Genomic DNA, 19,338 nt, shown 5'->3' with positions numbered 1-19,338 from the left:
GCGAGGCGGCGGCCATCTTGGGTGAGGGCAGGGCGCCGCTTCGCCTTCATCCAAGATGGCGGCGCTTTTCTTATTTTTTATTTTTTTTTCCTTTCGCTTTTAAACATTTTGGGAGCCTTTTATATTTTAAAAAATAATAATAGCAAAATAAAACCTCGAGAAAGAGAGAAATTCTATTTCAAGGGTTCTTAGGAGCTTTAACACCCCCACTTGCACGGGGGGGCAGGACTACAAATCCCGAGAGGCAGCGGGGCTCCAGCGCATGCGCGGTGTGTGCGGTGTCGCCGCCGCACGTGTGCGGGCGGGCGGGCAGCGCGGCCCTGAGGTACCGGCGCCCCCTGAGGGGGTGCCCCAGTGGGGGGGGGGGGGGGGGTGTGGGCGGGGGGGGGGCGCGGGGGGGGGGGTTGGGGCAGTGCCGGGGGGCTGCTGCCGGCTGGGGGGCTCCTTTCCCTCCGGTATGGGCTTGTGCTGGGAGCTGGGCTGCTGAGCTGAGCATTTTCCCCTTCGTTTTTTTTTAACGGGGAATCGCCTTTTTCTCCCCATGCTCTTCGCTTCCCGGCTGAGGGCTGGGTGTTTGTAACCTGCGGCTGCAAGGTAGGCAGGTGGAGGTGGGGAGTGAGCAACTGGGCCAGCTCCTCAAGTTTACAGAGCTCTCAGAGCCTCACGTTAATAAGGTATAATGAAAAGTAAAGGGGAAGTGGTTATTCTGATGAAAAACATAGCTTACTGTTGCTTTTCCGATGGAAAGATAAATAAATAAGTTGTTACTGCCTCTCTACATCGACTGGTAACGCTACTTCTTATCAGGCAGAAGCCTGTGATACTAACGTAAAATTATACCTTCGGAAGCGTGTTCGATGCACTCAGATCCGGTACGCAGGACAGCAGGTCTGCAAGCACGTTTAGTAGCGCTCTTTCGTGGCATCTCTGAAGTGAGCTAGAGCTTTTGTTTGCTCCGTCTGTGAGTGAAGAAGAAGCTCTGCTGGGTGCTGCCTGAGACCATGGCTGCAGCAGTGTTTTTGTGGCTGTGAACGCTTAAGAGATCGTTTCTGTTTCTCACACGTGGGCTGCTCGTTCGTATCCCGGCAAAAACTTCATCAGTTATGTTGGTGCCGTTGATGATGGAGCTGCAAAGGCAACTAGCTTGGGGAAGTTTTTAAAAAAAAGTTCTCCTTTTTGTGTTTTTTTTCAGGTTATTTTATTTCGGTTCGAGTCTGCCGTCTGGCTCAACGTGCAGGACTTGAAACTATTCTACTGTCGCCAATGGTTTGAGAGAGAAGGGAGACGCTTCCCCTGAGAGAAATACCCATCAAATTCCAGCCTGTCTGTGCAAGAGTAAATCCAGGCTGCCCCAGACCCGTTGCTTTCTTGTAAATGTAAGTTCTTTGTACCGAAATGTCACCGTGATTAACCGAACAACGCATGTGATGCTTTAGTATGTTAAGTACAAGTGCTCTTTATTTCTGAATGGTCCTAGAACATCTTCACAGAACAGCACAGCAGCAGACAAACTTTTCCTTTCTCTGTTGTTCACTTCATAGTGTGCACAAGCATTTCCAGACATATTACTCCAGAACAAAATAGGCTGTAAATTTAAAATTCATCCTAGACATTACTGAAACCCTGCGTGAGTGTTACAGTAAATCAGCTCTAGTGCTTGTAATATTGAGCATTCTCATGGCCCTCTGATTTAAAGCACTGGGCTAGTATAAGGTTACTCCTTAAAAATTATTGAGGGGGGAGCTTACTACAGGAGAGCTTTATGCTTGGTCAGGTATCATCTTGCCTACTGACACAAAGCCAGCATAAACTATTTCTTTTGTGCTTTGGCTAGCTTAACAAATGCCCAGTCATTGACCCAGTGTTTATTCTGTTCTGATTAATGCACTTGGGTAAGATTGTAATGGCCATTAAACAATGGCCTGAGAAACTGCAAGCTCGGATACTATTGCATTTGACTAAGGGTTGTTTTTTTCCTCCTATTTAGTTCACGCTACAGCTTCACTAACTCGATTTAGGTGCAAACCCCAGGAAGAGACGAGATTAATTTTTGTGCCCTGCTTTTTTTTTATGATGGAAAAAAATACCATGAAAAAAATTGCTTATGGTATTAAGGTCTGACCTTTAGGTATTATTCTGCAGCTTTTACTATTTCTTGTTACCACCCGCAGCGAAGTGAAACCTGATGTAATGTGCTAGCATAGTTCATTGCTTCTTTTTCAGCATGTGGCAGATTCTGTCAGGTATCCAATTCCAAGATCAAAAATCTATTAAAAATGTGATCTTCTTAGGAGAATGAGTTGTTGCAAATTTTGGCATAGCAGCTTTGCAGAAGTGAGCTCCTTCCTGATAGTTAAAAAGCAAAACAGAGCTTCTTAAAAAGAAATGCATTGGAATGATTAGTAGTAAAAATGAGGCCATATAAAATTCACTGGCTGAAAACCCAAGAAGGACTGAAAAATTGAAACAGATGGGTACTTCATAAAAAGTACCTTCTTAAGCTCTTACAAATTTCTAGCAAATTGTAGAAACAGTTCCTTGATGTTGAATGAAAATGAGAGGTAATAGAGCATTTGGTTATATTTCACTCAACATTGTAAAGCTTCCTCAGACATCCATGAAATAAAGCAGGGCAGAAGTTACAGAACGTGGACAATCCAATTTCTCACTGTTGTGTAACCTGTCTAAAACAGGTTGCTCTGTTTTTTAGCAAGGCTTGCACGCTTTCATGGCAGTAAAATGGTTGAAATTGTCTGCTTTTGACAGGTTAATTTTGCAGAGGTTGCATGCTATCTGTTTGCACCGTTGATGTGTTATGTACACTTTTTGTTAGATCAATTATTATTATCCCAGGCTTGACAAAGTCAGTGCGAGAAGTGTAAAGCTGGTAAAGAAAAAATGCGGTGGATCTGCCTACTGCTGATTAAACTTCTACAGCTGGCAGGTTTTGTCCTTCACAAGTGAAGAACAATATTTATGGAACCAAAATCCAAGGTCTCACCCTTTTGTTACAAGGTTCCTTGATCTAAACAGCTGCAGCTGGTGTCGCCCCACTTTGCAAGTTGTTCTGTGTGACAGATGCCTGCACCCACACTCTGGTGTCCCTGCAGTTCTGCCTGAGTTCAGGATCTGTCTGTGCAAAATAATTCCTTCTGTCACGTATTTGTCTTCTGTGCTGCCTACGTTTTGGGCAGCGTGTGAAGTGCTGTGGAAGAAGTGTGGGGGGAAAAGAAAAAGAGAGTTCTGTTGGAAGTATTGTCCGAAGCAAAATGCTGATGTTGGTTGGCAATGCGTGTTGTCTGTATTCTTTTGCAGAGGGCGGATGGAAGGGAACTTTGTGGTGGTAAGCAGATAACTTTCAGTATGAGCAAAGGCCTCGATTCTGCAATTATTTAGTGTTGATTTAAATGCCACAGTTCACGTGTTTGTTTTAGCCATGTTCATAGACCTCCATGGGACTTGGCATTGGAGTTATAATACAGCTTTGGTAGCTATGCCGTGAACAATAATTATGGTATACTAGAATGTAACTATGGTTGAAACTTCTTTTGGAAAAATGATTTGTTCTACTCTGGTCTTTAAAAGATTTGTTTCCATCTGAAGGTACTTGCGACGTGTCTGATTTCTCTCTGGCTTTCCCAGTCTCAAGACTCCCAATTTAAGCATGCACTGTGAACTTACTCACATTTACTGTCTCACATCAGTGGGTTTGCTTCATTCTCCTTTACTTAGTTTTTTTTTGTTTGTTTGTTTCTTATTTCCCCCTGCCACTTTTGGGGGTTGGTTGTTGGCTGTGTGATTCCTTTTGTGACAGTTCTGACACTGTTGCTGTAAGAGCATCTTCTGCAGCTTTTGCTACCTGAGACATCTTTGTGTTTGCTGTTTCAGATTTTGCCAGCCAGCGCTGGTTCTTTTCAGGATCGTTTCCTCTTTCATTACTTACAGGTTTTTTGTTATTGTATTGTTTATCTAAATTTTGGTGGCATAAAGTGTACGAAGGCGCTTTATGACCGTAGTAGTTCTTTATTTGGCAAAGGACAAAATGGTTGGTGTTTTATGACTCTGAAAATAACTGATTTATTTTTCTACAGGGGCAGACTTTGGTATCCTGCAGACTGCTCCTAAGAAGAGGAAGAAATCTGTAACTACTCACAAATGTTTCTTGTCAGGATGAATTTCCTACAGCTACTGTCCAGGAAACCCGAGAGACTGGAAATGGTTTTTCAACTACGGTATCGCAAAAAGCAGTTCCCATACATGTGTCTGGCTACCTCTGCTTGTCTTTATAGCAAGAAGAAAAAAGTGAACGGTTATGAACAAGTTGATCAAGAAAAATACAAAAGCTTGGTCTATTCTGTTACATCTTACAAAGCCAGTGCCCAAACACCAGAGACAATACTTGAAGAAGACGGTATGTTGTATGGACAACCCCTTAAACACACACCTCCAAATGAAGCTGAAACAAGAACTCCCAAGAACTGGATTCCTCTCATAAACCCCAACAAGAGAACTCCACTTCCTGACAGCGATTCCAATCTTCCCATGAAAATTGCTTTACAGAAAACAAAAATACCCAGCGTTACCCGTATCCTTCAACAGACCATCCCTCCGCAGCAAGCCTTGTACCTAGAAAGATGGAAGCAGAAAATGATACTGGAGCTTGGGAAGGATGGTTTTGCAGAGTATACTAAAAGTAAGTCTTAGCACAGTGTGGTGATGAAGCAATTCAGCAATGGTCTGAATAGTTGCCTGGGACACGTTACCTGAGCTGCGTTACCCAGCTCTAGAAGTGGAGTGTTTTGAAAATGCCTTGTTTCCGTTTCAGGGGACAAGAGCGTATTATGAGGGCACCTGTTCTTCATAAATATAAGCTCTGAACTTTGTTCTAGGACTACTAAAACTGATTCAGAAATGAGTGGGGAAACTAGAGTTAGACTGTAGACACCCTTTGTTCTGTCCTACCTGCCTCGCCACTATGTCTCTCTGTGCTAGTATCTGTTTACAAATAGATATTTTCCAGCGGATTTTACTGAGCCTGCCTGCAGATCCAAGGGCACTGTGTAACAGGTGGGAGTGAGCATTCTGAAATTGCTCATCTTGAGCATTTTAAAAACAGGTTGTGCCAAATATGCTGAAATTCTTCAGTAACCATTCAGTATGTAGAGTACAGCCAGCCCCTTCTGTCAAGTTCAGAGGTTTTAGAGGTTTTCATTTCATGTCATAAGGTACCTCCCCCAAGCTGTAGGATGGAAGAGGATTTGGGGAGACCTGGGGAGCACTAGGTGGACTCTCGTAGCAAGATTGATAAATACCCTAGTGCTCCTTACGTGAACAATTATGCTTTGGAAAACTGAATATCCTTTGTGTATGCTCTTTTTTGAGTTACTAAGTGCTTGCCTGAATAAGCTTAGAACGAAGAACTGGCACAACCTTATACAGCTGTTTAAAATTATCTTTGAATTGTTTCTGAGATAAGCCCTTGCTACTAAGAGCTATGCCCACCCATTTCAGATTTGTTCAATTCAAATGAATCAGTGCAGCAGAAGAAGCAAATGCAGCCAGAAGCCTGGAATGATATTTTTTTTCATTCACAGAAATTCACGTTTTTAATACACAGAAAAATAATGCCTTTTAATAAACAGTAAACTAAAGCTCATATTTTGTTTCTGCAGAATTAGAAAAAAAAAAAGTAAAGTAAGCATTAATGTAAGAGAGAGAATGTCACTGTTGACACGTTATTTGTCATTCCCTTCTCCTCCCCACATCCTTAAGTTTTCAGTACAAAAACCGTCTGATTTAAGGGTTTGTAGTGTAATGTCTAACATACAAGTCCATCACGTATCATGAGTAGTGTCTAAAATGTCGCATCTTTTTTAGATCTTTTCCTCCAAGGAGAGCTCTTCCATGCAGCTTTGGAATCTATGTTTCTGCCTGAAGAGGCAACTAAGGAGCAGGGAGAAGACACAGCTATTTCTGGCTACTTATCAAGCGTGCAGCATGTCTTAAAAGATATCAGTGAAGTCAAAGTTCTGGAAAGTGCAGTTCAGCATGAAACTCTTCGGTATCTGGGCCTGGTAGACTGCGTGGCTAAGTATCGGTGAGGTCCTGGTTCTCTGAGAGACCTGATAATTGGTGCTCTGTGGCACGTGGGAGGCTGGAGCAGCTGCCTTGGTGAGCTGTTGAGGGGAAGCTGGAAAAATCTCTGAGAGGGGTGAAGTGGATGAACTCAGAGGTGAGCCCACTGACCGAAGCGCTGCTGTTCCTTGTGGAGGATACCTGACTGGGCAGGGCAGGGTTAGGTGATCCTCAGCAGTTGCCAGGAGCTGGAGCAGGTATTACTGCGCCTTGAATTTTGGGATCTAAGCTACCAGTATGGGGGAGACTTCCTTAGACTGGAAGTAATGACGAGCAACAGGACTTCAGGTTGAAATGGGCTGAGTGATACACCTGTCTTTGCTGTGCCATGTCTAATTTCCTGCTGTGACTGAATTTAGGCTAAAACGTTGTCCTTTCTTGTTGCCTTATGCAGAGGCCAGTTGTGTGTGATTGACTGGAAGACATCGGAGAAACTGAAGCCGTCTCTGAAGAATACTTTTGACAACCCACTGCAGGTTGCAGCATATGTTGGAGCCATAAATCACGATGCCAATTACGACTTCCAGGTCAGCAGGCCTGCTACCTGCCAAGACAAGCAGCAGCGCCCATGTTACTTTCATTTCTCCCCACTTACTGCTTTCAGCACCTGCTGGCCATGATGGTAGGATTTGTAACAAAGCAGCCCAGGTTTAGCTGACATAAAACTATACTGTAAAATAATGTAATTACTCTTGCTTATCCTGTTGCCATTGCTTGTCAGTAGTATCCTGTCTCTGCTTTTAAGGGAATCCCTGTTCAGGGGGAGTGATGGATGTTCAGTGTCCCAGGAGGTCAGGTGAGATCCCAGTTACTTGACATCTGGCCAGTTCCCAGTGCTTTGTTCTGTACGTTTTTGGTTTGTGTCAGGAGCAGGAAGCGGGAGGAGAGGAAGTGAAGCAAAAGACCGTGCAAACAGGGAAATGGGATGGGAGCGCATCGCTCTCATCATGTGTTGCTTCAAAGACTCCACAGGCAATCTAGCCAGGCCTGCTTGGCCTGAAGGTTTGTTATTTCAATGCCAAGCCTTGAAGGGGGGAAGATGTAAAGCAGAAGAAAGCAGGGTAATTTATGGGTTCAGCAAAGGACTTTCTAGGATATTCCAGAGATCAGTTTACTGATCCGAAGTGCTTAATAAACATGATCCTTAGAATGCAATACAGGCAGTAATTCTGCCATCAGCCTTCTGACTCCACCACGTTCTCTTCACCCCTGTTGGCTGCTTGGGGTTTGGATGAGAGCTGTTTGTCAAGTACTAAATATTTCAGAACAGGCCTGAGTAAGCGTTCCCACTCAGACTGATGCTGGAGAATGGCCCCAGGCAAAACTCGTCAGTCACTGGGAATTTTACCATGGAAGGTGTTAAGTGGATGCTAAAAATGTGATATTCAGAGTTTGAGTCCTCCAGTTCTCACCCAGATCAGTCAGAGCCCTGGACTCTCAACATTTGAATGTTAGTCTCCAAGTATCTTATGGTGAATTATTGCTGGGCTTTTTCCCTAATTTCTCATGTAAGATACTTCTTATAAACTATAAAATACTTCTTATTAAAGATATGAAGGAGCACTTTGTTACTATGCAGGTGGCGGAGCACTGATGCAGGTTGCCCAGAGGTTTTGGAATCTCCCTCCTTGGAGATCTTCAAAACCACCTGGACGTGGTCCTGGGCACCCTGCTCTGGGTGTTCCTGCTCGAGCAGAGGGTTGGACCAGCTGGCCCGTGGAGGTCTTTTCCCACCTCAGCTATTCTTTGACTCTGTGATGTGTATGTGTAAGCTGACACTTTGCAGTGAGGCTTAGTCTTCTGCTGATTGAAGCTGCACGTTAATGTTCCCTTTCTAACAGCCTCCTGTTTTTAATTGTAGGTCAGTTGTGGACTCATAGTGGTTGCCTATAAGAACGGTTGCCCCGCACATCCGCATTTCATGGATCCAGACCTCTGCTCGCAGTACTGGAATAAGTGGCTTCTGCGCCTCGAGGAATACATGGACAGAAACTGACCCAAACTAAGCTATACAAGTGGTCAAGGCAAGTGGTCTGAGCACAGATTCAAGGCACAAATCATTTTTTTAAAAATCTTTTTTTAAAAAAAAAAATACTGTAAGAAATAGACTTTTTTTTTAGTAACTTGAGCTAATTTCTTATCATTTTTCCCCTTAGGAAAAAAGAAAAAAGGAAAGAAAAATCAGAATGGGGAATGCATATTTGCCTAAGTTGTAGGAGATTTCAGTCAACTGAATTATCCTTTTCTCATTTTTGAGAAAAAGCTGTTGCAGAGCTGAGACTCTGAAAATGGAATGGGTAAACTAAAGCAAAACAACATCTGTGTTGTCTGAGCTGAGATTAATGTAAGCAGCAAATGGTTATAGTAGACTGGGTTTCACTCAGCTTAGTTCTTGCCCATTTCAAAGATACCTATTGACAGGTCTGTTACTATTTGTATTTTTTTTCTTACAGCAACAATTGGAAAAACTGCCCTATGAGTTACAACCAAACTCTCCTAAGTGCTTGTTTAAAATACTAAGTAAAGTTGATGGTGTAACAGAAGTGGCTTAGGAATAGAGGGGCAGAATTGTAACTGCGACACATCTTAAAATTTCCAGCAGCTGTTCTGAGAGGTGGGAAGTTTGACTGCTTCTGGTAAATCCTCTTGTGGGTTTCTTAACGGGCTGTGTAGCCCGAGCGAAATTAAATATGAAAGTAAATGGGCTTTGTGCCCTAGGTTGTGACCTAACAGTGGGCTGTACAGGCCAGGTCTGCGACTGTCTAGGGCTCTTCTGACTTTGCTGTGGGTCTGCAGGGACAAGGAGCCTTCCCAGAGGGAACCATCTCCAGTGTCAGGTTGTAGCGTTTGCCAGCGCAAGTACATTTCCTTGTAAGTCACAGACTTGTGACTTTGAAGCTGGGCCTTTGGAGGGACAGAGCTGCTTTTTTTTGAATTGTTCTTGTTTATTTGTTTTCAAGTAAGTTTGTGAATAAATGTTCTAAAACAGAAGTGTTACTTTTGAGTACTGCACCGTGGAAACCTGCGCAGTAAACCTTTCAGTTGCACTGGTACTTGCTTATTCAAACACTGGTCTGGTGACAGTGTGGTTAATTAGATTTCTAAAGAGAGAAACACGGAGGCTGAGAAGCTAGGTTCAGAGATGGCTGATTACTACAAAGCTGTGTGCGTGCTCAGAAGTTGTACCTGTTTGGCAAGTACAGCCCCACATCACAGAACTTTAGCAAGTGGGTAGGTCAATGTCACTGAACACAGTCGATTTTCTGTGGCAGGTGGCTCTGTAGGTATAAAGGCAGGCATAAACAAGAGAGGAGTTGCCTTGGGCGGAAGCAGAAGGTGGTAAAATGTTCTGAACTCCGTGTGTCGATTGGAATTGGGTAAATCAAGGGAGTAGGGAACAGCTGGGCAGCATTGGGATGGGACTGCATCCTCCTTCAGTGCATCATACGTACAGCCATTGGGTGTCTCTGGGCCGTGTAAGTTTTCATCCTCATCCTGCCTCCTGCTGAATGAGGACAAGTCTGGAGCCTGGGCAGCACAGGTACCTGTTGGCTTCACCTGTGATCATTTGTATAACAAAAGCCTTCTGCTAGTGAAGTTGGCAGCCTTCCTCAGACAATGGCGGATTGTAAAACTATCCTTAAGTCTGGGACGAGTCTGTAACATCACAGCCAGGAGAAGGTAGGCAGTCTTCAAAGAGTATCGGCAGAAGTTACTTGTTTCTAGCACTTCTGGAAGCCCGGCTGCCTCGGGCATCCCTGCGTGAGCTCTCAAACAGTTCTGAAGAAGCACAGGCTGTTGCCAGTTTCGTCCCGTAACAAGCCGTTGCCATTCTCATGCAAACTGAAACCCACTTTGTCACACTAACTTGTCTGACTGCCAGATTGATGTGCCCAAGGCATCTGCTCCAGGGAGTATCTGTGTTCTGCAGAAAACAGTCAGGTGATGGGGGCAGTCATTGCAGCTGTAGTGTCAGCCTCGTTGGAGCTTTGCTCTCCATCCGGAGCGGTTTCGATTCTGCTATTTTCTGCTATGTACTACTTTTTTCTGCTGCCCTGAGTGCTTTCTTTGGAGCCACATAGAGGACCCACCTCAGCGTGTCTGGTTCTTTCAGCAGAGACATAGTTTGGCATATTGGAGGGTAATCAAAAGCACCGTGTCCTACAACCTTCCACCAACACTACTCAGTTACAGCGGCACCGTCTCAGAAGAACTGAGGATCAGCGCGTAAGCTTTAGATGTTTTTGCAAAGTATCTTCTAATTTACCTCAGATACTTTTTCCTCTGTGGACTTGCTATTTATTGAAGTATTCTGCAAACTTCCCTGTTACATAGATTACAAGTTTGTTCTTTACACAGTATCACCACTTGATTATCATCATTTTCAAGGTCCCAAGCACCCACAGTTGTGCTGAATAAAATACTTACATCTTTAGAAACCCTAAAAGCTCTTCCCTGCAAGAAGTCAAGCAGATGTCCGTACAAGACCAAGGCATCTTGAGAGGTTTTTTGTTCTGTTTTGTTAGATTCTCAGAATCTTACCATTTTAGTAGCAATGATTATTCTGGTCCTGGCCATGACTGTTTCAGATCTGTTATGGTTCAGCTTTTGTTTCAACGTATACAGAATGTGGCATTATCTTCCCCAAAAGTACAGCTTTATTTTGAAATACAAATGACTTTGGGGGTATTTAAAACTGAACACCATTAATTATGATGCATTTAAGTTAATTAAAACCTGTCTAGCAGCTGTGTCCATTAAGACATGAGACAGATGAATAACATGTGCTTGGACCAGCATAACCTGTGATTGCCGAGGACGTTGCTACCCCACCCTGACTTTCCTAACTTAGACACCCAAGTGCCCAGGAAGGGCTGCAGCAACTTCTGAATAGGTTTAAAGTGTCACACAGTTTCAGCAACAACAGTTATGGTACCTCTAGTTGTCTTTTTTTTTTTTTTACTTAGTCCCTGAATTTGCACTTGATGGTCCCTATAGCGCTACCATCGCGGTTGTCCTGGCTCATCAGGAGCTGGAGCAGGAATATAAGGGGAGTCTAAAAACAACAGACGTCGTACCAGTCCCCCATCATCATCACCACCTTCTTTCCTGGTAGCATCAGTCTCACCAGGAGCCTTCTAAACTGATGGCCCCTAACGTGTAATCACCAGATACACGCGTAGAGTTTTGCATTGATCTCGTGAGGCAGCCAGCCTAAGTTGTGCTCTTAACGGCGCTGCGCAGCTCTGTTGTACTACCTACAGGCACCTGATTTTTTAAAATTAAAAAAAAAAAAACACACACACCATAAAATACACACACAAATGCATTTCAATGTTGACAGAAAATAGAAATCTTCAAGTCATTAAAGTGTTTTCTTTGAGTTTCTGGCTTGATATTGATGTATGTTAAGAGGATGTGGTAATAATCCCCAAAGCATGCGTAACAAGTCCAGGAAAGTCAGAGTTAAGGTTACGCACTTAAATCTAGGTATGATAAAATGAGTTCACAGCTTAAAGTACCTAGAACGTGACCGTAAGGCTGCCCTGGAATGTTCCGTACAAGAGGAGAAAGTTTAGGAGGGGAAAATGTTCTGCGTCCTTTTTAAATAAAGTTTCAGCTCACCTTGGGTCACGGTTCTGGAAATCATTAGTTTACTGCACGGGGGGTCAGAGTTAAGGCTATTTGCACGTTTAAACTTAGGTACCGATACAATGTATTCCTGTGTTTAAGCCCATTTTAATTATTTCTGCACATGAGAACAATGTACTTGTAGCTGCTCTTACATGGCCCCTCTCACCCAAACCTCTCAAAGGCAATTTTTACAGGAGGTAACTTGTCGTCTGTAAGAAATGCACTGGGGAACGGTGAGCTCAGTGGTCAGCAGCCATCTGGATGGGTAGCAGAGCTGAAACAGAAAGCAGGTCACCTGAATGCCAGTTCAGTGAGGGCTCCGTCAGATAGGTGAGGTGACCGCCCCTTCCAGTCTCTCCATTTTTTGACCAGACAGAAGTCTGATGTTTGCGTCACGTATGGGAATATTTCTTTCAAGTTGAGGTTCTGCCAGTATCGATAGAGTCCCGTTAACAAAAGCATCCCTTTTCTTTCAAGGATTTCTTCCAAAATTGTTTTTTTTTTAAAAAAAATAATAATAATAATATAAATGTAGTCCTACGTGTAAACTTCATTCCTGCAGCCCACTGTAATCCACTGCGTCATTCGTCCTTGTCGTCGTCTTTGGAGTTCCTCTGCAGGACAGGGCTCAGTTTGTTTTGCAAAACTGCCGCGAGTTTTTTTGAGGTTTTTTTCAGGAAAGCACTGCCAGGGTGAATGTTACTGACGTGCAGGTACAGGTCCTCCTGCGTGGGGCCGGTGTAGCCGCAATCCTCACACACGTAAAGTTTATCTCGCCTCTGTTTGTAGGCGTACTGCTGCTGCACCCCGTGAATCTTCTTAAGGTGGGATTCCAGGGAACACCGCTGGGTGAATGCTTTGTTGCAGACCTCACATTTGTAAGGACGAATTCCTACAGCAGCAAAAGACAGCGATTACTCTTCTGGTTTACGTTTATTACAGCCGAGTGAGGAATCAGCTAAGAGACAGGCTCTGTCTTACTAGATACTGAGCAAGTTCCTAGCAATAGGTAGCTGCTCTAAGGAAACTCTAAATAAGGCACGTTACTTTTAGGCTAAAATTTTCAGGAACTGTTTGAAATATTTGGGAATACAGAAATGTTCTGATAAGGCTCAGGCACATGCTGAAGCCAACAGGTGCCCATCAGCGCTTTGGTCCCAAAGAAGAAACCGTTACCCACTCTGGTATAACTCACTCCTTAAAATACCTGACTGAGAATTTTAGTCCTGTGATTAGGTACAACTGCTTGTTCCTGCTAACCCTTATCTTGGCATTGGTAATGAATGAAATCTTCTATCTTGGTAAGTTGTTCATTTTTCTCTTTTAGTGAGCAAAGCTTAAAAACACTTTGGTGGATGGCTGCCAGACACGAGCACTCAGCGATCGCAGCACTTCAAACAAGCAAGACTGTTTTCACAGGATAGAGTTTTAATTATTGGGCTTACAGGCTCGGGTTCTAGAAAAGAAGTGCATTAAGATGAAAGAAATACGTATGCGTGCTCTGGGGAAGGAAGAAGGGGCTGCCTTGTGATTTGAATGCCTGAACAGTTTCATTATAAAAGACACCGAGCAGTAGAGCATCCATTTTATCACCAGTCAGCACTGATTTAGCAACAACCCCCCAGCACTTGAAGGGGAAATACTTTAGGGTTTACCAACGCTAGAAAAACCCAAACGATGTTGTGATTTTACTCATTCTGGAGTAGCTCAGCAAATTTTCAAGCAAAGGCCAGCCTTAAAGCTGACACAATGTTACTCCAAACCCTCTTTTTCTTCAGTGGAAGGAGTGTGGAAGATCAGACAGACCTAGGGTGAGTAACAGGCAGGCAAAAAAGGGTGAAGTATAAAGCAGCGGTGTTCACACGGATGGTTTTAACTTCGTAAGGAAATTGTGTTAAGTTCACCACTCACTTGCTGTAATCTACCAGAAATCCAAGCTAATTAGGAGTTCCAATAAGAAGCATCTTGATGCTGAATCGTGTCGCCCCTTTCAGCATCTGCATGGGTCTAGACCTGCCTGTATCATCAGGAACTGTACCTCTTCATTTTAAATGTCCTTTAACTGCGTATATTAGTTACTTTTTAACATTTAACTCTGCTTATACTGTGAACCTCGGCTGGCAGGCTCAGCTTTCCCGCTCCCTGACACTACCCTGCTGTTGCAAAGTCCAGTTCCAAACAATTCCCACCAGGACACTGAAATCCAATCAAGCAGTTGTAGACCAGCACCTGCTGCGATGGAATAAAGCCCACGCTACCACTCCCAGCCCCAGTATTCAAACATCGCCCAGCTTCCCTCAACAGCAATCGGCTTCGACAGGAAAAAAAAAAAAAAAAATCACAACTGTGGCTCTTGCTGCGCCGCTAGCAGTGCACCTGCTTGGTTCTGCCTCATCCCAGAAGCAAAGGAAAAGGGCACTGCAGAGCAACCCCAAGCAACCAGCAGGTCCTGCAGGCAACGGCAAATGCGGAAAGGTGGAGCGCGCCCGGGAGATGTGGCTGCATCTTCTGGGTGCCCTGCAGTGCAAATTAAAAGCCTCCTGAGCGCAGCCAGCCTGGCTTGCCAGAAAGCGTCCTGTTTGGTGAGGGTGGACTTGAAGGGCGTTTAAACCACCGCTTCCACTTTAAGGGAAAAAAAAAAAAAGGAAAAAAATGGGGAAGTTAAAAAAAAAAAAAGGCAGCCTTCCCCCTGCTGCAGGTCAGCACAAGCACTTCTGTGCATGAAGCACGGGGTGAGCACCCTTCTTCCAGTGTCTGAAACGCTTTGCTTTGACCCAAGTTCATTCAGAATGAGGACAGACCCTCACGGATCTGATTTTTTTAATCGTCACAGAGTAAAAAACAGCCTCATAAACGCCTGCCTAAGTTAAGTCCCAGGCACGGGACTGTGCACTGCTCCTTGTGGACTGCCCACGGATGTGCCACCTGGCTTCCCACAAGCCAGAGGCACAGCGTGAGCCACGCTCTGCTTTCTCCAGACAGCGCCAAGATCGCACCACAGCCCCTTTCCACAGCACAGCCCGCAGGGACGGGTCGCTCCACGGCAGGAGAAACTGCTGCTCGTTTCCTCTAGAGGGCAAAGCGTTTTCACCCAGCACCGTGCGTGCTCGGCTGGGGCTAGCGGGACCCAGGCGTGCCGGGAGATGGGCTCACATCGTTCCCTTTCCTCCCCCACATCACTGCTATTTTTTTTTTTTTTCTAATTTTGGCTTATCTGGGTTTTGCATTTTCCCCTTGGATGCTTACCCTCCCCTCCTGTCCCTGTCCCATCTCACCCCTTTCTCCCACCCCCGTCCGAGCAGCCCAGAGCCCCGGGTACAGCATGCTCACCAGTGTGGGTCCGGACGTGCCTTTTCAGATCAAAGGTGTCGTTGAAGCCTTTCCCGCAGAAGGTGCACAAGTGTCTCTTCACCTGGCTGTGGCACTTGATGTGGCGGTTGAGCATGCGCTGCAGGCGAAAGCCCTTGCCGCACAGCTCGCAGGAGTGCACCGTCGCATCGGTACAGGTGCCCGTGGTGAACTGGGGAACAGAACAGGACCGGCTGAGTTGTATCGACGTGGCAAAGACCAAAAAAAAAAGCAGCCCCTCTCCACTCCCTGCTGACCCCCTCCCGGGCTGTGCCACAAGCCCCGCAGCGGCCAGGACCCTCATCCAGCCGCATCCAGCACGCCTGCTTCGGCCACGAGCTCCTCGCCACCAGGCAGCACACCCGCTACTCACGCTTCTCCCCCTGCCTGCCTCGGCGAGCAGCGGTGACCGCTCGTGCTCAGGCTGCCCGTGCCCGGCTCAGCGAGGTTAAAAGAAGCAGCTGTGTCTGCACGGGGGCATTGCAGGGGATGGAGAAGTTCAGCTCGGTGCCGGCGTGGTCGTGTACGGCAAGCTCAGCTTGAATCCTTCCCCGGCTGAATGAGAGCATGCAGCAGGCACAAAAAAAAAAGCCCCTGGGACTGCAGGAGGAGTGTCCGGAGAGGAAGCTGATCTTAATTCACAACTCAAGGCTGTGGGAGACGCTAGGACACCCTGCAGCTTCCCCTTCAGAGATGCTCCCGCACCCAGCCACATCCTCCCTGGGGATGCCCCGCCACAGCCCTCCCTGCAAACACCGCTGGTTTCTGCCGGAGATTTTTCACCCCCACACACACAAAAAAAAAGTTAATGGTGTTTCTGGCTGTGCAGGTAAATTTGGAGAGATAAACTGAAGCAAGGTTGTGCTGACTCAGTGGAGACTAAAACAATGGCACTAATCTCCCGTCGGTCCCCGTTGCTGGTTAATTAGCTTGAGAGTGTCATTATGGGTTAATCTCCTCATTCCCATTTCTAATACCAAAAATATTGCGCCAACTCCATGACCTAACTTGACTAAGGGAGACATTGATGATTCAGCTCTTGGGAAGAGCATTCCTTACAACAAAAGCTTGATGTCTGGGATATGCAAATACTTCATTATTATTTTAATTATTCTCAGGGCAGCCGATGTGCTCACTGCTGGCCATTGGAGCCAGGTGAAAGCAAGCAAAGCAGTGGCACCACACACACGGCATCGGCACTCGGGGTGCTTTTGGCAAGTTTCTGTGGCATTCGTGGAAAACCTAACTCTGCAGAAACGAGGTTGACTACACAAGTCCTCTCCATGGATTTCGATGGCATTTTTGCTAACAGCACAAACTAAATTACAAGAAGCGGGCTCAACTCAAACAGCAGCGAAGCATGAGAAGAGGAATAGGTTTGGGGTTTCTTCTTCCTGAAGAGCCAGTCATTTTTCCTGCTCCTCTTCCTTCACTTACTCATGAAGTAACGTTACCTGAAATGGTTTGTAAAAGCCAAAAAAAAAAAAAAAGCCAAAAAAAAAAAAAAAAGCCAAAAAAACAAGCTAGCTGTCAGACATCGGGATGTGAAACGAGAGGGGCAGCAGAGGGAGAAGCACGTTGGGCAACAGGTAGGGCTCCACCTCAGCACGTCTGGATATAAGGAGAGGAAAAACGTAGTGTTCGTTGCAAGATTGATAATGCCATGGCTGAAACTCTGTGATCCCTGCATGGACAGCGGGAACATTTACAGCTCCGTCCAGCAGAGCAGCAGCCAGGGTTTGATGAGGTGCTAACTAGCCATGGCTAAAGGCATCTCCTCCTTCCCAGCACACGGGTGGCCTGGGGGCCTGACTCCACCTCAAGGGGCAGCCGGCATGCTCACAGATGGACATGGTCCTGTGCACCACATCCCACCACGCATCCCACCACACCGTGCAAGAGTTTTGGGGCTGAGTGCCATGAGGAGCCCGCTCCCCATTTCCCCTCACCGCCTTTGGGGTGGAAGCACTGCCCTGCCTAGGGGACCTGGCCTGTCACAGCTCCTGCCCGTGGGCTTCCCACGCTGAGATAAGCCGAGACCCCTGCGGGCCCACCTCGAGGTGCCAACAGGACCTCTCCCAGGCTCTGCCCTGATAAGCCAGGAGGGCACGGGACTGCCAGGAAGCCTCACCCAAGGGGTGGCTGCTCAGCCACCACCTGGGAGAAGGGCTCTGGAGGAGGCCCCATGCTGAGGGCCGAGATCCACCCCCGTCCCACAGGGCACGGCTCCTCACGCTGGTGCTTCCTCCTGGGTTCAGAGCCAAGCAGGTCAGGGGCAGCACGGCCCAGGCAGGGCTAGGGGAAGGCAAAGGGCGCTGGAAGATTACGGTACATCGCTCGCAAGGCTCGTCCCAACGCCGCCATCCTGCTCCTGGGAGGCGACTGCCTCAGTTTGCGGGCTGGATGCCGGCACCTTGGACTAACGGTGCTGAGCTTGGTGCCGGGTGCCCCCCACCAGCCACCCTCAACATGGGGTCACCACACAGGGCCACCTGTGCCAGTTACCTTGATTTTCGACCTGACCACGGGGCGCTTCACGGCCAGGTCCAGCAGCATCCCCCCGGCCGTGCCCAGGTCCGCGGGGGCCGGCTGGGGTGTAGGGGGGTCGCTGGGCTCGGCGTCCCTCGTCCCGCTGCTGCCGCTGCTCTCCAGGCTGCAGCTGTCTTCGTAGCCGAGAAGGACGCAGCCGATGCCGCCTGCAGCGGGGCCGAGGGTGGGGATGCAGAGAAGAGGGAGAGCAAGAGCGGGGCTGGATGAGCCATGGAAAGAGGAGCGGAGGTGGCGTGAGGGGGGCGGGGGGCTGTGGGACGGGGCCCCCCGAGGCTGTGCCGTGGGCAGGGGCTGTTTAACCTGCGGGCGGGCCCCGGGGCAGGTTCCCCGGCTCGCTCCGCAATCGGAAACTCAAACACGGACGGTCCCAAAGTTCAAACAAGCCAGCTCCGCTCCGCCGCCTGCCCGTTATACCCCAGGCAAGGGCAGGCGAGGAGGAGGAGGAGGAAGAGGAGGAGGAGGCAGCGGGAAGGGGGGAAGCCGGGAGGACCCCTAACCATTTCACCCCCACACACACACCACCCCATGCCTCCCACCCCAATACGGGGGGCTCCCAAACCACCCCCGGGGCAAGGGGGTGCGAGGCTCGGGGCCCCCTTCCCCACCGGGCCGCCTCCCGGCTCCCCACCGCCCCCTATCCCCGGGGGGCAGCGGGCTCGGGGGTCGCCCCCCGGGGCCAAAATGGGGTCCCGCGGTGCCTCACCTGGGATGTAGGTGTCGGCTCGCTCCTCGTCGGGCAGCCCAGCCCAGCTCCGCACGGCCGGCTGCGGGCTCCGCCGCTTCACCAGGAAGGCTCTGGGCATGGCGAGGGCAGGGGGCACGGCTGGGCACGGCTGGGCACGGCTGGGCACGGAGCTCTTCCCCCCCGCCGGTGGCCGCAACCCCCCGGCGGGGAGCGGGCACTGAGCTGCCGCCCGCACCGGGGCCGAGGAGCGGGGAGGGGAAGGGGAGGGTGCGAAAAAAAAAAAAAAAAAAAAAGACTGGGGGGGGGGGGGGGGAGGGAAAAAGGGGGGGGGGGGGGGGGGGGGGTGGGGGGGGGGGAAAGTTTCATAAGGTGGAATAGAAAAATGCACCAGGAAACTTGGGAAGGAGCATGCGTGCTGCCAACATAACGGTGTCAACAAGTCTGCTTACCTGTCCGACCGGTTGGAGCGGCTGAGCTTTGTTCCAGCCCTTCCTAAGGCACGAATGTTTGCGAAAGAATTTCACGTCTGAAAATTAAGACCCCCCCCCCCCGGGAGGGGGGGGGGGGGGGGGGGAGGGAGAGGGGGGGGGGGAGGGGGGAATGGGGAACCCCCGCTGCTGCTGCATCTGTCTCCCCCGGAGCCCCCTCGCTGGGGGTGGCCGCGGTGCCCCCCACCCATGGGTGCCGGGCCCGGGTCCTGCCGGCGCTGCCCACCCCGGGGTGCCGGGGAAGCGGCTGAGCCTGTCCTCGGGGCAGCAGCGGGCAGGGAAAGTTGTTGGTGTTATTATTTTTTCTTAATGACAAGCTTTTCTTCTGGGAAGGAGGAAAAAAAAAAAAAAAAAAAAAAAAAAAAAAAAGAAAAGGCTTCATTTCTTTATTTTATTGTAGTTCATTTCAAATGAAAAACATGTCAAGGCCTCGGTCTTTTCTCTCTATCCTTCCCCCCCCCCCCCCTTTTATTTTTTTATTTTTATTTGCCTCTTGTC

At 47.9% G+C, this 19,338-nt stretch overlaps 2 protein-coding genes and 1 long non-coding RNA gene across 5 annotated transcripts in view; 2 read left to right on the top strand and 1 right to left on the bottom strand.

Moving 5' to 3' along the window:
• Positions 1–19,338, top strand: part of LOC118165182 — a 452,777-nt gene that overhangs the window by 154,587 nt on the left and 278,852 nt on the right. The gene's annotated exons all lie outside the window — the stretch shown is intronic.
• MGME1 (mitochondrial genome maintenance exonuclease 1) lies at positions 2–9,126 on the top strand. Of its 2 annotated transcripts, none has more exons than XM_035323110.1 (6): positions 2–21; positions 1,193–1,376; positions 4,092–4,693; positions 5,878–6,097; positions 6,530–6,662; positions 7,997–9,126. In XM_035323110.1, the coding sequence occupies exons 3-6, from the start codon at positions 4,156–4,158 to the stop codon at positions 8,129–8,131; spliced, it is 1,026 nt and encodes a 341-aa protein (XP_035179001.1). In that variant the 5' UTR covers positions 2–21; positions 1,193–1,376; positions 4,092–4,155; the 3' UTR covers positions 8,132–9,126. The 2 variants fall into 2 exon arrangements, with proteins under 2 accessions (XP_035179001.1, XP_035179000.1); XM_035323109.1 differs by lacking the exon at positions 2–21 and adding an exon at positions 228–325.
• Positions 12,276–18,645, bottom strand: OVOL2 (ovo like zinc finger 2). Its single transcript, XM_035323120.1, has 4 exons — positions 18,371–18,645; positions 17,623–17,813; positions 15,100–15,289; positions 12,276–12,661 (listed from the first exon to the last, which is right to left on the bottom strand). The coding sequence occupies exons 1-4, from the start codon at positions 18,468–18,470 to the stop codon at positions 12,351–12,353; spliced, it is 792 nt and encodes a 263-aa protein (XP_035179011.1). The 5' UTR covers positions 18,471–18,645; the 3' UTR covers positions 12,276–12,350.

The sequence above is a fragment of the Oxyura jamaicensis genome, chromosome 3 (genome assembly GCF_011077185.1).
Source record: "Oxyura jamaicensis isolate SHBP4307 breed ruddy duck chromosome 3, BPBGC_Ojam_1.0, whole genome shotgun sequence".
NCBI classification, from domain to species: Eukaryota; Metazoa; Chordata; class Aves; order Anseriformes; family Anatidae; genus Oxyura; species Oxyura jamaicensis.
This window is presented reverse-complemented; position numbering and strand designations above follow the sequence as displayed.

What these genes read in the sequence shown, in the direction of transcription:
- OVOL2 (XM_035323120.1), bottom strand. Translation starts at nt 18,470, where the DNA reads ATGCCCAGAGCCTTCCTGGTGAAGCGGCGGAGCCCGCAGCCGGCCGTG. An exon ending in AGCCGACACCTACATCCCAG is followed by an intron (nt 17,814 to 18,370) that starts GTGAGGCACCGC and finishes GCCCCGCTGCAG; the next exon opens with GCGGCATCGGCTGCGTCCTT. An exon ending in GCACGTCCGGACCCACACTG is followed by an intron (nt 12,662 to 15,099) that starts GTGAGCATGCTG and finishes TTGCTGCTGTAG; the next exon opens with GAATTCGTCCTTACAAATGT.
- MGME1 (XM_035323110.1), top strand. Translation starts at nt 4,156, where the DNA reads ATGTTTCTTGTCAGGATGAATTTCCTACAGCTACTGTCCAGGAAACCC. An exon ending in GACTGCGTGGCTAAGTATCG is followed by an intron (nt 6,098 to 6,529) that starts GTGAGGTCCTGG and finishes TGCCTTATGCAG; the next exon opens with AGGCCAGTTGTGTGTGATTG. An exon ending in ATGCCAATTACGACTTCCAG is followed by an intron (nt 6,663 to 7,996) that starts GTCAGCAGGCCT and finishes TTTTAATTGTAG; the next exon opens with GTCAGTTGTGGACTCATAGT.